This window comes from Corvus hawaiiensis, chromosome 20, assembly GCF_020740725.1.
Source record: "Corvus hawaiiensis isolate bCorHaw1 chromosome 20, bCorHaw1.pri.cur, whole genome shotgun sequence".
Taxonomy (NCBI): Eukaryota; Metazoa; Chordata; class Aves; order Passeriformes; family Corvidae; genus Corvus; species Corvus hawaiiensis.
Genome location: NC_063232.1, coordinates 6,022,395 through 6,045,545, shown reverse-complemented (window position 1 = coordinate 6,045,545; position 23,151 = coordinate 6,022,395). Strand labels below are relative to the sequence as shown.

The 23,151-nt window shown below is 41.9% G+C and overlaps 1 protein-coding gene across 1 annotated transcript; it reads left to right on the top strand.

Moving 5' to 3' along the window:
- The first annotated feature begins 1,582 nt into the window (after positions 1 to 1,582).
- On the top strand, positions 1,583 to 22,378 carry TAF15 (TATA-box binding protein associated factor 15). Its single transcript, XM_048324464.1, has 16 exons — positions 1,583 to 1,688; positions 5,303 to 5,339; positions 6,156 to 6,204; positions 6,389 to 6,479; positions 6,558 to 6,675; positions 9,245 to 9,528; positions 10,350 to 10,464; positions 16,942 to 16,976; positions 17,566 to 17,598; positions 18,131 to 18,240; positions 18,776 to 18,905; positions 20,165 to 20,254; positions 21,285 to 21,369; positions 21,455 to 21,540; positions 21,635 to 21,737; positions 22,019 to 22,378. Exons 1-16 carry the CDS (start codon positions 1,679 to 1,681, stop codon positions 22,056 to 22,058), a joined length of 1,416 nt encoding a protein of 471 aa, XP_048180421.1. The 5' UTR covers positions 1,583 to 1,678; the 3' UTR covers positions 22,059 to 22,378.
- The last annotated feature ends 773 nt before the right edge of the window (positions 22,379 to 23,151 follow it).

Below are 23,151 nucleotides of genomic sequence, written 5' to 3'. Positions count from 1 at the left end.
TTCCCTGTGATCATGACCACTGGCTAACTTTATACACAGTTAGCACTAACCACAATTGCATCTGTTCTTGAGCGTGTAGTTGGGAATGGAGCTATGGATATTGTAGTAGGAAAAGAGTATATTTGCACAAAAGGAGTAAATCTGTTGACACCGTACATCCCACCTGGACGTGTTCCTGTGTCATCTGCTCTAGGTGACCCTGCCTTGGCAGGGGAGTTGAACTGGATAAAGGATCAGAAGAAACCCACCTTCCCACACCATCACTGATTTTGCAACGTGGAGAAGGACTTAAAGCAGCTGGGATCATTTCCAGCCGAGGGGAAAGAGCAGAGGGTTGAAGGGCTGATGTCTTTTCCACATCTCAACTTCAAAGTTTTTGGTTGGGAGCATGGCACAGATCTATCAGCAGGCAGATAGATACATAACCCTGAAACTCTCTCTCAATTAATTCCATTTCTCATGTATGAGAAGCCTTCAGTCCCTGAGGAATGCACAAACACTGAGAGGCTCTACTCAGAGCAAAAGATCCCCCCACCTCCCCTGGCTAGGGAGCATTGTTTGGGATCTGCCCTAATCCCAACATCGCACAGGCAGCCTTTGTGAGGTCCCAGGGTGTCAGAAGAAGGCTCATGGAGTGGGAGAAGACGTCGTGGCTGGAGGAGATGAAGTTTCTCAAGGAGAAACCGAAAGACAGGCAGGGAGCTCAACCCCCTTTTTCTTTTTCTTTTTTCTTTGATTAATCATTCCAGTCACTGCTTGTTTTGCAGAAACTTATTTTCAGCTGTGGCAGTGGGATTTGCCTCCTGCTGCTATGCCCGGGGGGGAAAGAAACAAACCAACTTCTCTGCAAATCTGCTCAAATCATTCAGCTGAAATCAGAGGAGGCTCCTCACTGCCTTTATAAGAAAACAGGGTAGAACCTCACTGTACTCTGGGTACATGTGCAGACTGTCCCCAGGAGGAAAGGTGCAACTGTTAACTTCTCAACTCTCACAAGAAGGTAGTTTGATGTGAAACAAGAAATACAACTTCTAAATATAATCCGATTAAATAATCAATGTTGCTTTTGCTGTCTTCTCAGTTCATCACTCCTCCTCTCTGAAGCAAACCCTCGTGTTTCATAGAAGCGGCTCCCAAGATCATGACCCTTTTCTTTAGAAAACCATTCTCCAAGTTGATACTTGGCTTTTTAGGATACTAAGAAACCCTGGCAAACCTTTCTTATTTTTTCTTTAGGACCCAGATTTTGGCTGTTTTCTCTAACTCCATTTAGCATCTGCTACAAATGGTGATGCACAAGTGGGGTACTGAGGGAAATGGGGGGGCTGCTGGTGCGGAAAGTCGGGCGTGCAACCCCCCCATTCCCCTCTGCGCACCCTGCCCATGCCCTGAGCGTTTATTAATTAACTAATTTAATCCTTTGACGCGATCCCCGCTGTACGCGCACAGCCTCGCACCCCCTCCCCTTGGTATAATCCCCCCCCCGCCCGCTGTACCTTGGCACAGCCCTTCTCACCTCCCTCCCCCCCCACTTCCCCAGCGAATGGTAGGCGCCGCGCGCGCTGATTGGCCGCCCGGCCCCGCAGTCCGCGCGAGCTGCGGGTGCCTCAGTGTGCGCGCGGCCGGCGCGGCGGGCGGGTCGGTCCCTGCGCTCCCTCCGCTCCTCAGCGCCGCCGCCATGGCTTCGGGTAGGTGCCGCCAGCCCCACCGGGCTCAGCGGGCAGCGGCGGCTCCGCTTCCCGCCGCCGAGCGCGGGCGCGGTGGGGCGCGGGAGGGCGGGCGAAGCGAGCGCCATGTGGCGCATGTGGGAAAGGCCGCGGCCATGTTGCGGGGGACGCGCCTGCTTTTCCCTTCACGCCCCCCCACCCCCTGCGCTCGGTGAGGGGGAGGGGAGCCACGCCCCCGCCGGTGGCCCCTGTGGACACGCCCCCTTCGGCCGAGGCCACGCCCCCTCCCCGGGGAGCCCCGCTGCGCGAGCCGCTCGGGTCACGCCCCTTTACGCGAGGGGGCGGGGCCTGGCGGGCGCGCCCCCCACCCGTGTCGCAGTGAGGGGGGCGTGGGGGCAGGGTCCCTTTGGGGTCCTGTGCTCGGGTGCTGCGTGGGGTGTATCCCCCCGTTTTGGGGTCTAGGCCCCCCCACCGCATGTGCGAGCCCCCTCTTCGGGCTGTACCACAGCCCCCCCCGGTGTGAGGTGTGGAGCCCATTTTGGTTCTTGCTCCCCTGTGTAGGCCCCCCGCCTTGGGTGCTGTACCCCCCCGTTTGTGGCATGTGGGCCCTATTTTGGTTCATGCCCCCCACTGTAAGCCTCCCCCACTTTTAGCTTGGGATACCCTTCCCCCCGGTGAGATGGAAGGGCCTTTTGGGTCACGGCCCTTCCCCTGTGTGGACACCGACTTTGGGCTGTGGTTTCCCTCCCCATACCCCATCCCACTGTGAGATGTGGATTCCCTTCGGGTCGTGCCCCTCCCCATAACATGGTTTGTGTGTTCCCCCTTTGGATCAGCACTCCCCATGAAATGCAGGCACCCCCTTCCTGGGGTCGTGTCCCCCCTTAGCATGGGACATGCCCTCCCTACCCCGCAGCAGGGGAGACACCTTTGTGTCCCAGTATCTGCTGCCTCTGCTCTGCACTCTGTGTGCTGTTCACATTCCCCTGCCGTGGGCTTTAAAACGCCCTGGCTGGGATTGTTTTCCAGCGGGAGCTTTAGTTTATCGTGGAAGCAGGATCTGCTCTCCCGGGTGACCTGACAGGGCCCAGCTTCTCCTGGGGCCTCTGCAAGCACAAAGTGCTGTTTCCTTATCCCCTTTGAGGTGTGGATGATTGGGTCCCCCCCGGCAGTGCTGCCCCTGTGAAGCCTTGGATAGGTGTAGATAGTGGTGCATCCCAAGAGTGGAAGGATGAATTCCAAGGCTGGCTGTGCTTTGTGGAGCGAGCCATGTTTTGTTATGGTCGAGCCATTTTGGCGGTGTCTCGTGCTGCATGTGCGAGTGATAAACAATACAAACAAAGCAAGGGGTGCTGGAGGAATCCTTTCATGCAAGGAGCAGTTATGTACCAGGAAAAGCAAATGTGTCCAAAGGTACTAAAATGAGTCCAAATCATGATTTTTTCTACTAAATGAGTAAAGCTTGGCAGTAAACTACATCCACTTTCCCTCCATCCGTCAGCTACTGACCAGTCAAGCACCTGAGTGTCTCCTCTGTTTTTATTGATGTTCAGACATGAGGTTCTTTTTCTTTTCAGGAAATTGAGAGGCAATGCTGCTTCTTTATATGAATTACTTCATAAGAGAACCTCAGTTTTCAAATGTACACAGCAGATTGTTCTATCTTACGAGGAATAAACCCCCTGACTAGTGCAAGGTGATTAGGCTGCTATGTCCCACTTCATCAACAGGATTTTTTTCCGTTAACTTTTTAAACATTCAAAAAAAAAAAAACCAAACCAAAAAACAAAGCCTCAGCATAGGAATTTCCAGAATAAACTGTTATTTCCAAAAATCCTTACAGACTCTTGTCCCCATTGAGCCCACGAAAATAAATTGATCAGAAGTATGTAAGAGGTCCAGCAGAGGATGTAGAAAAATGTACAAATAAAGGAAATTCCTCAGTGTGTTTTCGTATTTTACGGGTTCCTTATCTGGTTGCTTTCAATTTTTTCCCAAAATGTTGTGGTTTGGTGGAAGTTTTGTTAAGGAGAAGCTAAGGAGATTAAATGTAGTTCTTAAATTTATAGCTAGTTACATCCTTACTCAAGAATTTTCTGGTACAACCATTAAAATTCTTTAATCAGCAGCATTAATGGCATATAAATGTTAAACCACAACCATGTTTCTCAATGTGGTTACCTATTTAATAGTAATCTTTGTGATCATTTAAATGGAATTTGTGTAAAAATTTTACCTTACCCCTTAAAAACAAACTTGAATTGCAGGTCTGCGTTGGGTTTTTAATTGCTTTCAATATGAAAAAGCAATGAAATATTTGTGTAGCAGTGCAGAAGGAGGAGAAATTCACATCTAAATGAAACTGCTTTATAGGACCTGTGAAATTTAACCTTTCATTTCTTGTTTGCTATTGTTAATTTTTGTTACCAAATATGAAATTTGATACTTTGTGTTTCTTTGAGGAGATACTTCACCATTAAAAATGCTGCTTCATGTCTGAATATCTCGGGTGATAACCCCCCTTCATCTCACATCCATCACCTCAGGTGATGCCCTCATCAAACCTCTGGTTAAGTGTCTGTGTAACCACTGGCAGGGTTGGATTTATAACCTGCTGAGGGAGGTATAATGAGCAGATTCAGCAATTTGATGAGTGTTTTGATTGGAAAATGGTTGCAGTCATTTATGACGTTTACCCTGCCTTGTAATTAATTCTCGGTGTAAGCATTTTAGGCAGTTCTGGGTATAGAGGCTGGAGAGTGTGGGGGAAAGGATGAAATTGGGGATGAGAAGTTCCTGATAGATTTTATGAGACCGTGGCACGAGAGTATTTATACAAATTCTTGAAGCAATTAGAAAAGAAAAATGGCAGGACTTATCCTGAGTGTTTGGGTTTTGACAAGAAGGTGGCAATTTCAAGCAGATAGAGGCTCCTGACCAGGAAATGAGATGGATGGAAGCTGAGCAGTGCAGAGGCTGGAAGGGCAGAGAGCAGAGTGGGATGTGAGGAACCTCTGCAGAGCTGGAGTTGGGATGGATGTGAGGCTGATGGAGCAGTGTGTGTGTGTTCTGTGTGCCTGCATCTCTCACGTGCTGGTGAGCTCTCAGTTGGGTTTTTCCTCTTGCAGTATGGGCAAAGGGAAGTATCATGGCTCCTCCATCCCTGATTTTTCGTCTCACATTCTGCCTGTGTTTGTGCCCTTTAGCTCAGCAGAGCTTTCTTAGAGCATCCCAAAAACGGGTTCAGCTGCACTGACCTACTTAGCTTTGCTTGATTAATTAAGCTGCTGCATTCTGCTCATTGATGATGACACTGTACTCTATAGCCATTAGAGAGGTTGTACAGTTCCGGGTATTTGAAAAGACTCCTTGAAAACAGAATTCAGATCCTTCAAAAGGGACATTTCCAAGTGGCTGTGGCTGTGTTGTATCCCCCACACCCTCTGCTGCTGTCATTCCAGCCTTAACATTTTCTCTTTTGTTAATTAAGAGGAAGCTTCATTCTGCAGGGAAAGTAGTTGCAATATCCAGTATACTTCAATCTTTCTCCCTCTCCCCAAACTTTCTCCTCTTACAGTAAGTAGAGACTAAAATGTTCATTGGAAATTCTCAATATGACTTATTTATTTTTCTAGATTCTGGAAGTTACAGTCAGTCTGGGGGCCAGCAGAGGTATGTGAGGATTTTTGTTTTGCTGTTAGCAATTACATCTGCAAAATAAAAGACCATTTAGTATTCCCAGCATGATGACTGATTGTTCAGGATACAGTATTGATACATTTTTGGAGTTAAGGATGCAGAAAGCTTGTACCTGGGCCTTTATCAAGATGTCTTATAAAACAGAGAAAACATTCCTGAAGAGAAGACAATAGTCAGGTGTAAATTGGAATGATATCTTGTAATAGTAGGAACTTTTGCAATGTCATGAACATAGAGAAATACTTTTCATGTGACTGCCTTAAGCTGTTCACTAAGATTTTAGGCGAAAGTTATTGTATTTATTATATGGCCCAAGGCTGCAGGGCTTGTTTTAAATCAGTGAGACAACTGTTTTTATGGAAGTACAAAAATCATAGCTAATGCTGTCTGTGCTAATGAAAATCATAAGGTTCTGTGCATGTAGCACTGCCTGAGTTTGGGTTTGTATCTAAATATGATGAGTTTCAGCACGTGTTTCTTTTGTCAGTTCATGAAGGCTTAAAGTGGCAGAATAATGAGTAAGTATAATATAAAATTACAGCAAACCCAGGTTTCATGTGCTTTAAATTTATGCTTGAAACACAGCAGAAATTAAAATAAACTCTTCTGGCTTCTGACAGTCAACCATTAATTCATTGATGCAGTTCTAATATGCCTGGAACTGCAGTGCTTGGATTAAACACCTATTTTGGAATGAAGAGAAACTTTAGAGATGCCAAAAATACCTTTACTTTCCAACCTGTATGAAGGGCACTCTAAGCATTTCCTAAATCCATTTTTCTCTTCCAGCTACTCGTCCTATGGCAATCAGAGCAGTCAGAATTATGGACAAGGACAGGTATGTTGAAAAAAACATTGTGGCTTTCAAAGCAGATGTTCCTTGAGTGAAAATAATTGTTCCTGGGCCAGGAAGAATTCCAGTCTCATCTGTGCTTGATGTTTGCAGTTGTGTCTAGCCAAGGAAAACTGTAATTACCTGCTGTGGAAGTTACACTTATTTGAGTACATTCTTGAAATTACAGGGATATTCTGGTTATGGGCAGAGTGGAGACAATTCCTCCTATGGACAGAACTATGGAAGCTATCATGGGAACTATGGACAAAATCAATCAGGTTTGGCTAGCTTGTTACATTCATTGGCAGTATTTAAAAGGTGAATATTGACTAAAAATTTTCTTCCTCGATTTCCAGGTTATGGACAAGATTCCCAGGGATACGATGATGAATCCAATTATGAAAATCAGAATCAGAGCTCATACAACCAGCAGTCCTATGGCAGCCAGGGGCAGCAGAAAGGGTCATCTAGAGGGTAAGGAAGCCAAATTTACCAGTATCTATTTAAAATATTGTCTAGTAGTTGTACATTCTTAACTAGAGCTATAACAAATTTCCTTGTTAATGTTGCTGAGAAAAAGACAAATATTTGAAAATCCACATCCTTGAAACATTTTTAAGGTCTGAAAGACAGGAGGTAAAGGAGGAATATTTCTTTATATAAGAAGGATGGGTGCAGTTGTTTTGAAGTCAGGCTGTATGGGGACATACACTTTAGAAAGTCTTTGGATAGTGGCTACAATGAAGATTGGACTTGGTAGAGTGTTTTGATTAGGAGAAAGACCTATCAAATACCTCTCCAATCACATTCTTTTGTATAAACTTACAGTGCTCTTTTATTAACTTCAAATAAGCTGTTAGCAAGGAAACTCTGAGCTGCTCTCAGATTGCAGGCTGCTTATCTGGCTCAGAATGTCTTTTCTTGAAAGAGAAAGAATTCAAAAGTGTCATTTAAGAAGCACATTTTAGTTTTCCAGCTGAGTCCTCAGAACATCGTGGGTTTATATCCTCACCAGTAAATTAAATGTGCATGTGCATGCTGCACTTTAATTCTGCACTCTGTGCTATTGCAAATGTATTTTGCTTGTGATGTTGTATTGGTGTCAGTTTCAGGAGGATTAATGATACAACTTTGAAAGTACCTTGGAAAATAACAACCTAACTTCCCGTAATGACTTAAAAGGCCACTTAGTGCTAGAATACCTTCACTGACTACTTTACAAGCTTTGTGCCTCCACCCGAGGTTACTGCTGGTGTTAGAGCTTTACTGAGGCCCACGTGATCTCTTTTAAATACTCTGTTGAGTACTAAACCTCATTCTCATGTCCAAGGTCCAAATGGTTTTGTATTTTTTGCAAGGTGATAAAACAATCTGGACTTGAGCAAACCTCTGCTTGGTTTCTGATTTTGTAGTTCTTACTATAAAACATTTTAATATTAAGAAATATCTTAATCTGCCAGCAGTAGGTGCTTTCACTCAGATGTCATTTTGGCTTCCATAACAGAGGCAGGTACACAGTTAAGTTTTGTTTTGGTTTGTTTTCTGAGCATTTATTAGAGCTGTACAAAGATAGTAATGTAGGTTTTAACTCTGTAGATGTCCAGCAGAATAAAAATGCAGCACGTAGGTTTCCCAACAGGTTGTTTATGATCTAGAAAATGAAAAAAAGACCTTGAAGGGAAACTCCTCCATGTGTGCTTGTAACAAATAAGGAGAAACTGAGAAATTCAATGATAGCAGCTTTGAAAAGGGTGGCCACAAAACTGTAGCTGTCATATCCTAGGGGAGGGAAAGGAAGATAGCAAATAGTGGATGCTTTCAACAATGCTTCCTTTGTTGGTAAAGGTGCAAAGGCTAAAGCAGAGCTGACTTTTTTGAAGTGAAGGTAATAAAAAAAATCTTCACAAGCTGTTTACCACTGGGATTAGCAAGGTTAAAGCTGAGATCTAGGCTAGAAGTGGGAGAGAGCAGATTAGATGGTATTTACACAAATGGGATATTTTGGGATTGGTTAGACCCAACACACTGGATCTGAAAGTGCTTTGAAAAGCTGGTGGAAACTTTCTGTAGGCTCTTGCATTTTTTTTTTTCCTTTTTCTGAGATATTTTCACTAGCAAGTAAGATTACCAAAGGCTGGAGAGTGGCAGATCTAGTGCCTCATCTTTTGAAAAAGGCTGGAAGCATGGAGGGGGAAGAGGAGAAAGGGTGGCAGAGGTCAGAGATTCTTTCCTGTTACTGAAAAGATAAGACAGCTAAGGCACAACTAAGTACCTGGGGGAAAACAAAGGAATGAGTAACAGCTGGTGGTGTTCCCTGGATGCAATTTATTTCTCATAAATCTGTATTATGCCTTGCCATGAAAGGCTAAGCCAGCTGGAACTATTCTCTCAAATATATCTAGATTTTCAAAATACTTTAGTTTCTGCCTCAGATGCTGAAGTAGCTTAGGCAAGTGTGGTGTAGGTGAGATTCCCTTGTGGTTGCTATAAAGTTATTAATCTTCATCTTAGAGAAGGTTTATGACTCCTTGGAATGTAGAGCTGCATTGTGTTGGAGTATCCTGGATGTGATACTGGTCAGTGTTTCTGATGAAGGTTGCTGGGATAGTGTAGATGGCACTAAAGTGAGAGGAACCACAGGTATGTTACAGGCCACCATAACAGTTAGAAAAATTCTTGATAAATTGTAGAATGCCCAGAAGAGAGGTTGCAATTCCGTAAAAGCAAAATTTTATTATTTTGGGATTTTTTAGGCAGCAAGTCTCAGCTGCACTGTACAACATGAGCACTGAGGCTCTGCCCTGCAGGTCTAGAGGGAAGGATTTGGTGTTTAGCAGGTCACAGGCTCTCCATCAGCCATTGATGGTACTGGGGAGAGGGGGGAAAGGAAGTGTTGGACTGGGATATGTGAAAGGAGTGATGCTCTCATGTAAGGAGGTAACTGTGTTTAGGAAATTTTAGCAATGTCATGAATTTTCAGCCATTTTTTTAATCTCTATTCTGTGAACATTTATCTGTTAATTCAAATTCTGTTTGTTTTAAGTGGAAGAGGCTCTTATGAACAAAAGTCAAACTATGGTCAGCACCAAAGCTCTTATGACCAGCAGTCAAGCTATGGACAAAACCAAGACTCTTATGACCAGCAGTCAAGCTCATATGACCAGCAGTCGGGCTATGGCCACCAGGGTTCATATGACCAGCAGTCGGGCTATGGCCACCAGAGCTCATATGACCAAAAGTCAGGCTATAACCAGCACCAAAGCTCATATGGGCACTCCCAGCAATCCTACCAGTCTCAGAAGGGAAGCTATAGCCACAACAGCCAAGGTAAAATTCCCGGCTTGAATTCAGTATTGGCTAATAAAATTGAGCAGAAATGTGAAATGGTTGGATTTTTTTCTGCAAGCAGTTGATTTGATGAATAGTTAAATTCTTTTCCATGTTGATATTCTTGGGGGATGTTTTATTTGTTAAAACTTTCAAAACATTATAGGGAGATTTAAAACACTTGGGGCCCCAAAATGGTTGCATTTACGTATGTTAGAACAGCCGTGCAGAGTCTGTCCACGAGTTCTGCAGATTCTAGATGGAATTTTCTTCCCAAGCTATTTTGAACCCTCTTCCTGCATGAGGGTGACATGTCTTGATCAGTCATGAAGAGCTTTTGCACTTCACATTCCAGCTTTATGCTGTGTAGGTGAATTGTGAGATAGAAGGAGAAGTTTGAGATGAAGTCTTTCTTTTGCTTTAACTTCACACCAGCAGCACAGCCCACTCTATTTATCCTTGTTCTGTCTTCACTGATGTCTTTTGCAAACTGGGAGGGCTGTATGGAAGTCAAATGGAAAGCATATTTTAGACAATATGTGTTTAATGTTTGGAAAATGGAGTGTAATTACAGAGTGGTTTTTGCATTCTGATATACTCAGTGACCCTGGAAGCCAAGGGAGATAATGGAGCAAAGTTTGGTTTGTTTTTCTTTTTCCCTTTATGGCACAGAGAACGTCAGGGAGATTTAGGAGTTGACACTTTTCAGATGTAAATGGCAGAGTTAATGAAGGGGAGGTGGGAATTACAGGGTGTGAATTTTCACTGTGCTGCAGTTTGCACTACAATTGACTCGTGTTTGGTTTGACTCATTCTCCCAGATGATCGCCGTGAAAAGAGCAGGTATGGAGAAGATAATAGAGGATATGGCGGGTCACAGGGAGGAGGTAGAGGGGGATATGACATGGATGGAAGAGGTCATATGTCTGGATATAGGTAAGTGATCTCATTCCAGTGCCTGCACTTCCTTACCCTTATTTCCTATTATTTAGCTGATTTTCATTTTTGTTCATTATATGTCTATTCCTAAAGTGGTTCAGATTTAGATTTCCAAAACTGGAAGATTTCTAAAATTAAACCTTTCTGCACTGCACAGAAATGGGTTTTGCCTAGGGGAACAGCTTTTAGATTAACATAGATTGAGACCAAGCATTTGATTGTTGTGACACAGAGCTGCCTTTTACTTGCATGAGTTGCCATACAAAAACTGTCCCAGCCCATCACTTGTTTTCAGTGACAAGAAAACCAACAGCCAGTGATTGAGAACAATTTACAGAATTCATAGCTAAGGTAGCTCACATTTTACCAGGGAAGTATTTTGACCTTGCAATAATAGGAGTAATTTAGTAGTAACATCACTTGTTCTTTGCTGCTTTTTTCAGTTTTAAACTTCTATTAAAATACACATCTTTTATTATTGATTTATTTGTCAGTCTAAACACGTTTATTTTGGGTAGATCTGAAATACTAACAATGCTGTCACCCCTTTCCCCATTGCCTTAGGCCTTGTACTGTCAAGAAAATTTATGCACATATTTAATTCTGTGCTTGCAGATGATTTCATGCAGAGGTCTGCGATTGGGACCTTGGCTTTCAAGCCTATTGAATTAAACATATTACGTATTATTTATTAATAACTCTCACAACTGGCTCCCCTTTGTGTCCCTCTGGGTGGTTGGGGGTGCAGAGGGGGCTCACTGATGCAGGGCAAGAACGTTGAAGCTTCCAGAGAGCTTTGAGGTGTTGCTTATCAGCACCACTTAGCCTTCAAAAAGCGGCACAGCTCTGGGTTCTTCCTAAACTCCAGGTGAAAAACTCTATAATTATACAGTATTTTCTGTTGGAACTGATCTGATTTAAATAAATCCAATACTTGGTTACTTTTAAAGGTATTTATTTTTGAATCATATTTAAAATCTGTCTGCTTCTGAGATGCTCCCAAATTGTACTTAATGGCTTGTTTGTAATGATGTAGGAGGCTCTTACCTCTTCTAATTAAGTATGGTAGCACAGTTAGAAAAGCATATTAGTGTTATCTTATGTTTGCTGGGGTTTTGTATAATATAACTTAAAGCATATTCTTCTGCAGTAGTTTTTATCATAAACATAAATTTATAGCCTATAAATAAACATAAATATATATATAACAAAGAATTCTGTAATGTATGGTACCTCACATAAAACAAAAATAACAAACAAAATAATTTCTAAGTTAATTTTAATTTTCAGTTAAAACTGAACTTTTTTTTTTTTAATTAGATTTTCTTTGCGGATGAGGACTTTCCATATTCCTGTGATAACAACTGTTTTTTTAAAAACTTTGTAGCCAAGCCCTTTCAATAATAGCAATGAATGTGAGCTTCAAAAAACACACTGCTGATAGATTTTGTCACTTTGAAACAAACTTGGCTCTTTGCAAGATAAAGTCAAATGAATTACTGTCTGTGAAAATAAAGCCTCTTGCCATATTTTTCCAAAATGTAAGGAAACTTTTGCTCACACATCCATGTAGATCATGGTGCTTCAGTGAGCTGGGAAGCGAAAAGAAGGGAAAGTGGGGAAGTGAATGAAGGAGTGGAGGAAAATACAGTGAAGTGGAGAGGCATTTGTTAGGAATTCTGTCTGCTTCTGTTAAGTGATGTTGGCTTTAGTGGTATTTTTTGTGGGAATTTTTGGAACTACAGTGTCATATATCTTTATTCAGTCTTTTTGCATGATTGTGACAGAGGATTCTGACATATGTATTTTACCAGACATGCTTATTAGAAAAATTTAAAAGGTTAAATTAAATAACAATCTCTATAATGAAGGGGAAAATGACTTGTGATAAGGTAAGAAATCGTGTTTAGTCCTGTGAAAATGTGGGGTTTAAGGGTAGGGGTTTTTTTGGGGTGTTAAATTCTTGGGTTTCTGTTGTTTATTTATTTATTTATTTCTTGGGGGGAAAATACATGTAGGAATATCAGGTTGGTCTTCAGTAGCCACCATGTTCAGTTGTTCTGGTGCCATTTTAATGCTAAACTGTGAAAATTCCACAGCCATCAGGAAATAATCTAAAAACCTTGTCCGCAGGGATACATTAATGATGCTGTAATCACAGAATCCCAGAATGGTTTTGGGTTGGAAGGGACCTTAAAATCATCTTGTTCCACCCCCTGCCACGAGCAGGGGCACCTTCCACTAGACCAGGGTGCTCAGAGTTCCATCCAGCCTGACCTTGAGCACTTCCAGGGATGGAATGATAATGTAGGCTTTGACTTCTATAGTGCTTAGAAAATAACACGTAAATAAGTTATATCAGGGCCACAACAAAATTGCTCCTTGACTTTACAAACAAATTCATATCAAATGTGAGACCACAATGAATGAATCTCTTGTTCTTAGCTAATAATAAAAATTCTTCCTTGACTGACATTTAAAGACAGAGAGAACTTGATGCAGCTTTTTCGAGGTATGGTTTTATTCTGACAGCCAGAAGGACTTGGACATGTACTGTACTGAATGGTCTCAGCCCTCATTTTTCTTTTGTGCCTGTGCAAAGTCACCTAGCACCGAGAAGAAGATAATCTTTTGAGAAATTCCTGTTCAGATTTCTTAGCTGATATTAGTCCAATAGACAACACACATTTTGTCGTGTGTCAGAAGTTCACATTTTAGTTTTAATAACTCAAGGTTTGAGAATTATCCTTGAGATTTTTTTTTTAATGGTCTTGAATTGCATCTTTTGGGATTTTAGTAGAATTTCCCCACGCTTTTGTTTTGAAGCTTGAAAAATTGATGCGCTCACTAATTTTTGTTCTGGCTAAGAAGTAAAATATTTCCTTTTTTTCCATAGTAGAAGAGAGTCATCTTTTAGTTAGAAAGCAGGAACAGCAGGTCTTGAGAATGCAGTGTTTTACTCTAAGTTATCACCCCAGCTTTTTAGAGTCCTCATCTGAAAAACAAGGAATTAGTGATTATTGTGGTTGTGGGACTGAACTGTTTTGGTTAAGCCTGGAAGTGGGAAACACAGGAGCAAACAAAGCAGGTTAGAGAAGCTTTGCTTTTGGCTCTGCTCGTACAGACTGTGCTGGTGGAATTACAGACATGCAGTTTAGAAAGGATTTGCCATTGTGTTAGGATTTGTCATAGAAATCCTGACTTTGCTCAGCACTGATTATTTTTTAACTCTTGTGCAGATTTATGGTGATCTACTATAAACAAAAGCTACCTATGCAACTTAATTGTTATATCAGCACTTAGGACTGGGAATTAGTGTGATACAAAGAAAAACTACAGCTTAGTGCAGATATTTTTTACAAGTGTGGTTTGTGTTCAGAATTAATATTTCGACTTGTAACAGATATGCTTGAGCTCAGCCTTATAGAGACTTTGGAAAAACGTGAACAGAGGCAATAAATGTAAGCAAGGGAAAAATCCCATCTGTCAGTGACTGTTGGTGCACTAAATATTCCTTTCTTGTTTGTAAAATACACTCTTAGGCATTAGGGACACACTTTGTGAGACAGATACGTGTTGGAGGCTGAAATTTGGTCCCGAATTCTTAGTGCTGCTTCTGCCAGTATCTGATCACTTTATAAAACTGCATTGCTTATATGTTGAGCTCCCCATAAACCTGTGCTTTAACTTAAAGAGCTGTTCCCAGCTGGATTAAGCAATATCCAGATGAAGTCTGGTTACAGTCTGGCAGGTGATGATAAATCTGTGAGTGAATTATAGGAGAGAAGAACGTCTGAGGACTTCTCTTTCATAGCAGCAAGTTCACACACTGAGTGATGCCTGATCACATTCTGGCTGCCTGCAGTTCAGCCTCTTCTTTAGTATCTTAGTTGGTGTCACTGCTGAGTTTTAACTGCCTGTTCATGTTTCTAACATAGGATATTAAGACTCCAAAATCCATCTGGTCACCCATCTCTGAGGTCTGTGTGCAGGCCTGGTAAAGCAATGGGCTGTGAAATGCTGCAGCTGTATTTTCCACATGTTTTATGACGATAATTTGGGGACTAATTCAGTTGCTGAGGTTGAATTTTGGGTCTCAGTGAGGGGTAAATCCATGACTGTGGCATCAGCTGCTTGCAATTTCTGTGTTTGACTTGCTGCAGGATATCTGCCTGATTCCAGAGAATCTTGGGTAGCTTTGCCCAGCAGTTGCAGGAACGTAAAAAAACTGCCACTCCATAAATCACATATCAAATGCCACTTAAAAATGTAGGAAAGCATTAATCCATCATCAAAGGTATCTATCAGCAGATTGTTCCAGGTTATTGTTGGGTTGGTCATGTAAGACTAAGCAGAAGATAACCTGCTGTAGCATACTTGGGCAAAAATGTATTTCTATAGATGTTAATTAAAAAACTGATTTTAAAATTATTGATTGCACTTGTTAGTGCAGGGTGCAGAACAGCTGTATCACAGAATTAGGAATTGGCATTAGACTTCCTTTACATTTTATGTATTCAGCTCCTCAGGATCATGGTGCACACATTTTCACCCCAGCGTCCTACAAAACCCTCACTTCCAATAAAATCCTGGATGTGTTGACACAAACTTACTTTGTGTAAGTTTTTAGATGGCTGGGGTTTTCTAACTGCCATACACTTCCACATCAGAAAACATATTTGTTCTGGTCCTGATGAGCTGGCACCGTAATCTGGGGTTGGAAAGTTCTCATAACATTTAGATGGTTGATATTATTCACTGTTGTTATTTCTGAGTTAAAATTCCAGAAAAACAGGCATCCTACTAAAAACTGTTGTGTCATAATGAAGTGGGGTTTTTTTAGCTGAAGTGAATTGGAGGTGGCAGAAAGGTGTTTCCAATAAATTTTATCATCACCATTGTGGTTTTAATCATCAGTCCTTGAAAACAGACAGCCTCGAGTAAAGACCTGCACTGATGCTGCATATAAAATCTTTAATGAGCAGAGTGAATTAATGAATAAATGACACTGCAATTTAGCATTCAGATGTTTTCTGTGGAACAGCAATAAAATCTGCAGCAAAAATTTATTTTAAGAAAAGTCCCAGTAGAAGTGATATTATCTGTTGTGCCAAAAGGTGACCCAAAAGGTCAGTCACCCTCCAAAGAGTGTCTCTTAATCCAGGTTTAATAGTAACCTGTTGGAACCTTATTTGGTCCTCGCTTTGGGCAGATTTTCTCTCATAAATATTAAGTATCAGCAGCTTCCATTCACGACTTTCCATTTACTGTAACAGATGGACAGGGTGCCAAAGAAATTACTCCCTAATTTTTCTTCATTGCCTTTTGCTGGGTGCTTCTGTGCCCTGTTTGGACTCTGACGTGTGAGCAGACAGATGGAATTAACACCTGGAGTGATTTCTAGTCATAAAGTGCTTTGGTGAAGAGGCAGAATAACTCCAGAGATTGGAGATACTTCTCTGCACCAGGGTTTGAGCTTGCACTGCCTTTATCATACTGAGAAAGCTCTTGGGATTAGGTGATCCTGCCTAATTTTGAGGTGGCAGCTGTGTCCCTCATGATGAGGAGGACAGGCAGGCAGTTGTACGTGGCAGTATGAGATAGTCCTGACATTTGGTTATTGACTTTCTAAAAAAAATCCAGTGGTTGTATTTTTCCTGAAGGCTCTGAATATTGATTATCTCGTGTTCGTATCATGGATGCAAATAAAAATGCTGTTGTGAAAAATCCTTCCAGTACAAACCTTTCCAGTGAAAAAAGAGTGAGGGTTTATTTTCATGCACATAATTGGAGGCATAACAACCTGTTTTAAATCCCCTTCTAACCTTTGAAAATTGATGTGTGTATTCTCTTAACTTGGTCTACATTTTGTGCCACAGGTTTCAGAATGAATGAAATAAAACTTCACGGCCTCTGCTTTTGAAGCTCACATACACACACCTTCTCTGTAATGCCAAGTGCTGTAGTACAGTAGGTTCCCACAGACCCTTGCTCAGAGAATGGCTCATTCTGCTAATTCATCCCCTGTATTATAAATGCATAACAATGGAGAATAATTTTAGCTCTTTTGACTTCTGGGAAAGTACTAAAGTACTAATTATTCCAAAGTAGCAATTACATCTACAATTAAAGCCCACATTAATCTTCATGAAAATAACGTTTTTTTGTTTAAACCCCAGTTCTGAATAGCTGTTATTTTGGCTGATGGGATGGGGAGAAAGAACCAACCACATGCGTATGGGTTAGTTTAAAATACTCCCTAGGGCTTCTCTTCTCCAGTGCAGCACCCTGAGAGATTTTTTTCTTTGTAATTTAATCTTTGAACATGAATGGGTAGTGAGGAGAACGTAGAGATGGTGCTTTAGCTGCCAGACAGTAATTCTCAACTTGTCATCAGTTAACTGTAGATTGAGCCTTGGGCTCAGCACGTAGAGACTTAAGGAAGAAATCATTTCTTCAATTTTTCCTCTGCAGTGGTGGTGACCGTGGTGGCTTCAAAAATTACGGTGGTAAGTGCCGAGTATCCAAAAATGTTTCAGTGGAAATTCTTTATAAATCTAAAAGCCACCAATATCTCGTTACTATCTAGTAGAAGCATTATAGAGTTTTGGTGAGGCTGGTGTGTTCACGAGTTGTAATAGCCAAACTTGTAGCAATAAACTGGATTTCTACTTTGTCAAATTGCATGAAAGAATTTGTGGAGACAGTGACGTTCACCGGATTATTTTTTTTCTTTTCTTTTTTTAATTTTTGTTACAAATGCTTCTTAGAAAGGTACTAGAGGTAGAAAAAAAAAAAAAAGTGGGAAACTGCTTGGTGATGTGACAACCAGCATTTGCAAGCAAACACCAGCACAGCATCAGTGTGGCAACTGCCACATGCTGCAAGTTAAAGAACACGTTAACGTCCTACAGACACCTTCTGTTGAACGTTTAAATCTAAATAGTCTCTAAATCTCTGGTTCATATCTTAGCTCTTAGGTGCATTGCATACATTCTTTATGTATTTTCTTGTTGCTAAAAAAGTCACTTGAATGTGTTGTGCTAAAAATAGTCTTTTTTCTTTCTTTTTTTTTTTTTTGTCAAACCCATATCATAGGTCAAAGGGATTATGGACCGAGATCAGATGCTGGTAAGGAAACAAGCAGTGAGTGGGAGTGGATTGTAGCTCTTAGGTCACTGCTTTTAAAATGTTTGTCTAGAAAGATGGATGTGGCTGCAATTCCCATGGCTCATAAGAAAGCTAGCTGAAGTATGCTTTCCTTGAAAGAAATGTATTTAATTAAAGTGCATGTGAATTTTTGGATGTTAATGCAGCAAGTAAGAATTTCCTGATGAACTTTGAATGTGCTCGAGCCAAGCAGCTGCTTTCACTGCCATCACAGTTCTGCTAAGCTTGTGTTATTTAAAACACACACTGCTCTGGTGGGTTGGGATGCCCAGCTGCATAGAAGTTGGGTGTGAGGCAGGCAGCTGGTCAGCTGTCTGGTGTACTCAGCTGATGGTGTTAACCTCAAAATTAAGCTCCCTGCTCCTCTTTTATTTCACACAAAACGTCTCTGGGATTTAAGGGTCTGCTACTGGGCAGCACAGAGCTGAGCTTAAAAGATTGCTGCTGTTGCTTCCACAAAAATACATGGTAAATGTAACTTAATTTTCCCCAGATTCAGAGTCTGACAACTCTGATAACAACACCATCTTCGTGCAAGGACTCGGAGAGGACGTTTCAACAGATCAAGTGGCAGACTATTTCAAACAGATTGGTATCATAAAGGTATGTGAAATGAGAAATCATGGGTCAGAAGGAAGAGAACTGGTCGAGCTGTTGTACTGGAAATGTACTGGTATCATTCAAAGCAGAGTTCTCTCTGACTCCGCAGCAGTTGTAGATAATACTTTATCTGGGTTCCCAGCTGACAGCTCGTTTGTAAGCTGGCAGCACTCGCACCTTTGTCCTAGTGACATTTAGATTGCTTTGTGTCTCTTCTTTAGTCTTTATAGCCCTGACACCCTATCCATTGTGCCGCCCTCATAGTGCAGCACATGTGCCTCTGTTCTGTGGCTGCTGCTTCTGTTTCTGCAATTCTAAATTAGGATTTTGTGCACTTGACCTCATTTTTTTGTTAAAATTGTGCCCATCATTACTTCATGGAGAACAGCCAGTCAGTATCCTTCAGTCAAATCCCTCTGTTTCTGCAGGCCAGCTCCAAGAAAATATTCTCACTAAAGATACTTAGTGTTACAGTTTGTGCTCTGAACTGATTTCACCGGTGTTCCTGCTATGCCAAGTGTACAACCTTTCTTTTCAGACCAACAAAAAAACTGGCAAACCCATGATAAATCTCTACACAGACAAGGATACCGGCAAACCAAAGGGAGAAGCCACGGTATCTTTTGATGACCCTCCTTCTGCTAAAGCAGCAATTGACTGGTTTGATGGTGGGTGAGAGTTACCTGTTCTTTTGGCTATTTATGAATCTAACAGGCAGTGGAAGAAGCAAATCAATTACCTTGTTGGGGGCCCAGTGCTGCTATTTATCTAGCTTTTGGCTTGGGATTTTTTTGTTTTGTTTTGGGGTTTTTTTGTTAGGGTTGTTTGGTTTTTTTAAACAAAGACCTATATTTCATGGTTTCTTGTGTGTGTTGGATTTCTCTCATTTCATTAAACAGCAGATAGTGATTTAGACCAAAAATGTACAATGAAACTGAGGGTTTGCTGCTGTACCTCAGTCACCCCTGCACAAGGTACAAGAGGTGGTGTTTGTGTCACTTCTTGTTTAGACCAACAGAGCTGTAATCTGTGTTAGCAGCCGGAGGGATTCCCTACAGTGTTGCATTGATATTTTTTAGTGTTGTGGGAGCATTTTTAGAGTTTGGGGATGGTTATGGCAATCTTGTGCTGAGTGCTCTGTATATACACAGTGAAGAACAAGGTTTTAAAATTATGGATTTATCCCAGAAATACATTGATGTAAAACTCTTCAGAGTTCAGGAAATACAGTGGCACTCTTGTAGTAGTAAACTTGAGGGGGTGAGGGAAAAGTGCCTGCTCCTGTCACCTTGTGTGTTCACAGAATTTTAGAGAGATTGGGTAGAAACCAAAGGACATACTCTGCATCTGGTGTGAAATGATACTGCTTAAAAAAAATTGGCACGGCACGCTTGTCTAATGTTTGTGTTTGCTAATAAAATGCAAATTGATTTTTGTTTAAGAGGGTAACGCAAATATGACTATATTAGGCCCATGTGCAGTTCTGTTTGTCTGTGATAAACATTGTATCTGTGAAGAAGCCAGTCTCTGAAAACCATGAACTTTATTTAAATACACTTGGGAGTTAAGTTTCGGGCTGGCTGTTGAGTGCTACTAAAAGCCTTGTTGCCTTGGTGGAATTACAGACAGTTCAGACATCCAAACTACTTCTCCATGAGCATAGCCAAAAATCTTTTAAACATTCTTATGTCTTTAAATTGCAACTTACAGATCTCATTTAAGCTAAAATATCTGTGGGTCTGTGGAGAGTTTAGCAAGTACCTCAGTGTTTCCATTTCACCTTTGGACCAGTGCTTTCAAAACCTGCAGCTTCCCTGTGTCTCAAGAGTTTTGTGTTCAGTCCGTGTGTGCAAATCACTTCTGTTCTGCTGGGCTTGCTGCTGTGTTCTTGGGAGCTGTATTGATGATCCCTTCTCTCCTCCCACAGGAAAAGAATTCAATGGCAATGTTATCAAAGTTTCTTTTGCAACCAGAAGACCTGAATTCATGAGAGGAGGTGGAGGTGGCGGGCGTCGAGGTGGGACTAAAATCTGTAGAATCCTTGTTCTTGCATAGTTAAATGCTTTTTCACTACTATTGATTTATTAAAGAGAAGTTGACTTTGAAGCAGTGATTCATCAAATATATGAGCCTTTGGGATTCTGCCAGGAAAGGGAGTAATAGGGATTGGACCCAGTTAAGTAAACTGAAATCTGTAATCTCTTCTGCACAGCACAGAATTTACGCTTTCTTTTAGAACTGGAAAGTCTCCAGATCTTGTCTCAGTGTTGCTTTTAAAGAGAGAGTGTAACAATAATGTTGAGCTGTACCAGCCCCACATTTATAGGGGGGAATTCCCAGTGACCATTTGCTTGTTACAGCAAAGCTTTGAGATACTCTGTTTCCAGCTGGTATTAAGCAGGGTGCATAATTCAGCTGCTGCTGACTTGGAGCAGCAGTTGGGTGTCTGATTCCTTTCATTAAGGACATCTCAATCTCCCTGATTCTCTGCATATACGGTTCTGTCAGTAATCCACGGGGTATTCATTACCATTTTTCAGGAATCATGCTTTGGGCGGTGACTGTCAGCAAATTCTAGTTCTGAAACCAGGCAGTTCTGTAGGCTGATGAAAAAGGATTCTTCAGCAATTTCAGTTGGTATAAAAGTTCCAAATCTTGTGATGCAGAAAGCAAGAATGTTGTCCCCGTGTCTGTGTCAGAGGCATCCTGGGATTAATCCAGACAGACTTTTTTATTGTTAATTTTTTTTTTTCTATGACTAAATCTGGCCATATGTGACTGATCTTAAACCTTGTTAAATCTTTCTGAAATTTTATTAATGCATGTAGTGTGTTTATGTTTACCCAGCGGCAATTCAAGCAGATCAGGTTTCCCTTTACTGCTGAAAAAGAATTTGTAATAAATAGTGGGAATATATTTGCATTAAACAGTTCTTCCACCTGAAAAGTCTGTCTGTCACTTGGAGTCTGAAGGCAGTGACAATCTTTGATACCTGTTTCACATGTGCAGTTCACAGAATTTTATTCTGATTATAATTTTGTCTGCAGGTTCACGAGGTGGCTATGGAAGAGGTGGGGGCTTCCAGGGTAGAAGTGGGGAACCCAAAAATGGTGATTGGGTTTGTCCTAACCCGTAAGTGTCATTTTAATTGGGCAGGGCTGTTTCATGTGTGCTCTCATCTTCACAGCTCAGTCTGGGGGATCCTTGTCTGTTCCAGGTCCTGTGGCAACATGAACTTCGCTCGCAGGAATTCCTGCAACCAGTGCGGGGAGCCCAGACCAGAAGATTCACGTCCATCAGGAGGTGCGTAAAAACAGCTACACTCTTTGATGTTTAAAGTGTTCATATCATCTGCATCTTTCTGAAAAAGCTGATATATTTCTGTATTTTTGCCCAGATTTCCGTGGGAGAGGCGGCTACGGAGGAGAGCGGGGCTATCGAGGGCGCGGCGGCCGAGGCGGGGACCGGGGAGGTGGCTATGGGGGCAAAATGGGAGGAAGGTAAGAGGAGCCTTTGCCCTTGCTTGGCTGTGGGGTTGATAGGGACTGTGGGGAAAGGGTTGTTTATGTGTACAAGCACAACTGCCATGAAAATATTAACTACAGATAGGAGCTTCTGGAGAGAGTCTCTCAGTTTCTTGAGTTTTGTGAATGTTTCTGGATGAGGCTCTCTATAAACACAGAGCAGCACACAGACGTCATTGTAGAAATGTTTGACTGAAGGGACTATTTGTTATTTGCTTCATTTGTTATTTGCTTAGAACCTTTTCCTTCCCTTCTAGAAATGATTTCAGAAATGATCAACGCAACAGACCATACTGAAGACCACTGTGAATGTTTTGTTTGTCTTCTTGATGCGTTTGATAGTGAAATTGCCTGCAGCTTCACCCATGGCCTCTTTCGATAGTGGAATTGAGTGAAACTAGATTTTTATTTTGGTGGGAGGGACTGGGGTGGTTTGGGAGGATTTTTTTTTAAGCAAGACATTGAAATTTAATCCTAATTTCCACATTCTCCTCTTTTCTTCCCCCCCATACCTTTTCAACAGGCCCTAAGAAGGAAAAGGATAAACTGTAAAATATTGCCAAAATATGAAGTGTTTTGTAATACAACAATAAATGCTGATTGTTTTATTTGTGAAATCCTACTGTTTCTCAATTACTTGAGTTGCATGCATTTCCTTACATATTCCCAGTGTTCCTGTGGTATGGCTTAAGCAGTAAATAGGCACGTGTTTGGAGTGGCACTGCAGCTTTGACCTGAGCTCTGTCTATTCACAAAATCTGCAGGCAGGTCAGTGATGAGCCTCCTTGCTATCCATATCCTCTATCCCAGACTTGTCCCCTGCTCCTTTCCTGTTTCCCTCCTGTGCCTGCAGACCTGCTTTGGTTGCCCTGCACCCTGAGTGGAGCAGGCAGACAGCAGGGTGTGTTCTGCTGCTTCCAAGGGGGCACAGCAGCTCCAAATCCAAGGTGGGATGGCTTAAAAAAAAAAGATATTTGCTACATTTTGCTGTACTTGCTGCTTTTGGAATGTGTGGAAACAAGTGTGTGCAGCTGCTTCATCTTGGAGGTCAGATGCAGGTGAGGTTCAGGAGGTGCACTGTGAGCATTTGGGATTCAGCTGTGAAGCCAGGGGAGAGGAAAGAAGGGAGATCAATTATCCCCCCTCCTCAGATAGGTCACTGCAGAGGTGAGCAACCTGAGAAGGTGGCACTGCCCCAGTCAGCTCACGTCAGTGCTGCCTCTGCATCACAGGCCTTAGAGAAAGAACCTCTGACTGTCCAATATTCCAGTGGGGAGCACTATAAATACAAGTTCTTGGGGTCTGTAGTTAAAACTGGGCATAGAGCTGAGCAATATCTCACTGAGAAATGAACAGAAATGGCTTCCGTTAAGGTTTGTGAGCCACCTCC

Bases quoted from the DNA above. Each gene is read 5' to 3' on its own strand.
- TAF15 (XM_048324464.1), top strand. The intron at 6,480-6,557 runs GTTTGGCTAGCT...CTCGATTTCCAG, and splicing joins CTATGGACAAAATCAATCAG to GTTATGGACAAGATTCCCAG. The intron at 18,241-18,775 runs GTATGTGAAATG...CTTTCTTTTCAG, and splicing joins AACAGATTGGTATCATAAAG to ACCAACAAAAAAACTGGCAA.